Source organism: Nestor notabilis, unplaced genomic scaffold, assembly GCF_000696875.1.
Source record: "Nestor notabilis isolate BGI_N333 unplaced genomic scaffold, ASM69687v1 scaffold27723, whole genome shotgun sequence".
NCBI lineage: Eukaryota > Metazoa > Chordata > Aves > Psittaciformes > Psittacidae > Nestor > Nestor notabilis.
Window position 1 is genome coordinate 65,302 of NW_009921958.1, and position 2,680 is coordinate 67,981.

Here is a 2,680-nt window from a genome sequence, read left to right on the forward strand (position 1 = left end):
GGGGTTCTAGAGGAGCGTTATATTTAATTTATTCTTTTCAGGCATCTAACACCACCTCTCACTGCACAGCAGTCCAGACCCTACTCTGCAAGAGGGGACGTCTTACCCTGGAAACATAATATAATACTTTTCTACTGACTGGTGGTGCATCACTGAATAGACTGATTGGTTTAGAATATGTTACAATACAACTAAAATAATAGTTGGCCTTAACCTCAACAGTGCTGTGGAATGACATAATTTATGCAGCACATTCAATTGATGTCAAATAAGGGACTATAAATAATGGACATAAAATTGTAAACAGGCAGGGTCAGAAAATTAAAGCCAGCTGGTCCTGAGCATCCCAGCTCCAAAAATCCTGATGGGACTAAAGTTGAAGTTGTTTCAAAAACTTCACAGACACAGAGGCTGCATATTCTAAACCCACAAAACCCCGTGAAAACCCATCAGAGTGAGGCTGAATCTCTCTGTGGAGGAGCGTTAAGGATAACAGATCACAGCTATGTTCTTAACAGAACACAGGAATGTTCTTAACTTGCTGAGGGAGCTTCCAAGTGTTGGAGATGTTTGTTGATTTGTTTTCTGGGGCAGCAAGCTGCTTTCTTGGTGTTACAGCTGCCATCTGGGTTAAATGAACAGCAATACTCACAGGTTTCTTATTTTTAAATAATTTGTCTCTGTTGCTTAGGTCAATTTTATTCAAAAGCACGATTTGAGAAAAGTTCCAACATGAATCGGAGAGCTGACGAGAGACTCCTCAGTGGACTTCAACAAGGCTTTAGACACTGTCTCCCTTGGCATTCCCCTGGGCAAGCTCCGGAAGCACCAGCTAGACAAGCAGATGGTGAGGTGGATTGAGAACTGCCTGAATGGTGGGTCCCGGAGGGTTGTGGTCAGGGGCAGTCTAGTTGGAGACATGTAAATAGTGGTGTTCCCTAAGGCTCAATACTGGGTCCAGTCTTGTTTAAGTTATTCATCAGTGACTTGGATGAAGGGATAGAATGCCTCCTCAGCAAGTTTGTTGTTGGTACACTGGGAGGAGTGGCTGATGCCCTAGGGTGCTGTGCTGTGCTGTCCTTCAGAAGGATCTAGACAAGCTGGAAAGATGGGCAGATGGGGATAGGGGGCAGGCAGAAATCATAACCTGGGGCTATAGTTTGTGTAAGAAATGCCAAATAAAGTAAGGTTTTGCTGCCTCATTCATAAGGACAGGGGAGGGTGTTTCCTCAGCTGGATTTATCACAAGGAAAGATTTTTACACTTTAGTTGCCTTTAGCAAGTTTCTGTGGTGTGGAGGAAATCCTGTGAGTGTGCAGCTTCAGTCCCTGTGCCCCCATCATCACCACCTCTAGCACTGGGAGCAGAGATGTGCCCACTGGGCTATGTGGGCTCCTGGTACCATCTGCAATCGAAAGGTCAATTCTGGGCCTGCCCTTTGATTACTTTATCCCAAATTTTTCTTGCTTTGATTCTTTTTCAGGCAGTACAAGAACGATTACAGGCTTGAGTCAGCCAGTGAACCTGTTTCCTGCTGGTCAATAGATCTAACTCCCTAGAAAAGAGTATTCTGGGAAAGAAAACTATGCAAATGATGCTCTTCCAAATACTTTTTCTCATCAAGAAAACCACACAGTTAAAGCCTTACCTGTTACTGTATACAAATGTCACAAATCTCTTACCTTGAAATAATAATACTTTCAAGATGAGAATGTGCTTGCTTGTTATTTTAAACTGCTTTATAATACTCAATGGGAGATTATGTTGTTGAAGATTTATGTGAATGAACTGAATAAAATTAACATTATCAGCTTACAGTCTGATATGAACACATGGACTCAGGTTTCCAACTAAAAACAAGTAGTGGCATCACCCAGCCCAACAAATTGTCAAATAAATCCACAAATGTATTATGCAGACAGTAACAGATTTCCAAAATGTACATTCTTGCGGCAGTTACAAATGACAGTGCTCTTGAACTGCGTGTTTTGGAAAGTTTGGAGAGGATTAGTTTACCATTTATCTCTTTATTTTAGGGGGTAAGAGGGGAAACTCCAGTCTTGCTATATTAAGGTTCTTCTGGAGATGGGTTTGTAACAACATTGAAAGATGATGAAATGAGCAGTAGGCATGTGAGGGGGGACATGACCCGCGCTGGCTGCAGTCCCGCTCGTCATAGCAGAGTTCTGGAGCCTGTTCTACAAACACCTGCAGAGCAGGCAGGGACCTGCTGCAAAAGCAGCATTTCAAACCTGACACTAAGCAGCCTATTTTCTGGGGGGGCATGGTTTCATACGATGTTTTGCAACCACTGGAGATGTTTTACAAATAATGAACAACTGAAAACAACACGTGGTGCACCAAGGCAGCATTTGGGAGGAAATGTACGCACAGAAGCCTCTGCCCACGGGATGCAAGTTGTAGTTTTAGTCTTTAGGGGTTTGTCATAAATTTTAACTCCAGAAGTATTTTGTGTTCAGAGCTTCAGTTCCTATGCATCTTTGAACCCATAAATCTGACAGCATTGTAAGAAGGTTTAGCACAGGTTGCTTTCTATCCTGCCGATTATATGTAACTGGAAAAACTTTATTAATTTAAAGCTACTAAAAAAGAAGCAATTTCTTGCCAAAGTCAGTCAGATAAAGCAAACTATGTAACTAGAAGCCTGTTTTTTAAAAGA

The 2,680-nt window shown here is 42.1% G+C and overlaps 1 protein-coding gene across 1 annotated transcript in view; it reads left to right on the forward strand.

Moving 5' to 3' along the window:
* The window catches only part of ITIH4 (inter-alpha-trypsin inhibitor heavy chain family, member 4), an 18,767-nt gene extending 17,208 nt beyond the window's left edge, over positions 1-1,559 (forward strand). The window contains exons 18-19 of the mRNA XM_010011384.1: positions 692-800; positions 1,484-1,559. Coding sequence (XP_010009686.1) covers positions 692-800; positions 1,484-1,559 — 185 coding nt within the window. The remainder of the gene's footprint in view (positions 1-691; positions 801-1,483) is intronic.
* Positions 1,560-2,680: the final 1,121 nt, after the last annotated feature.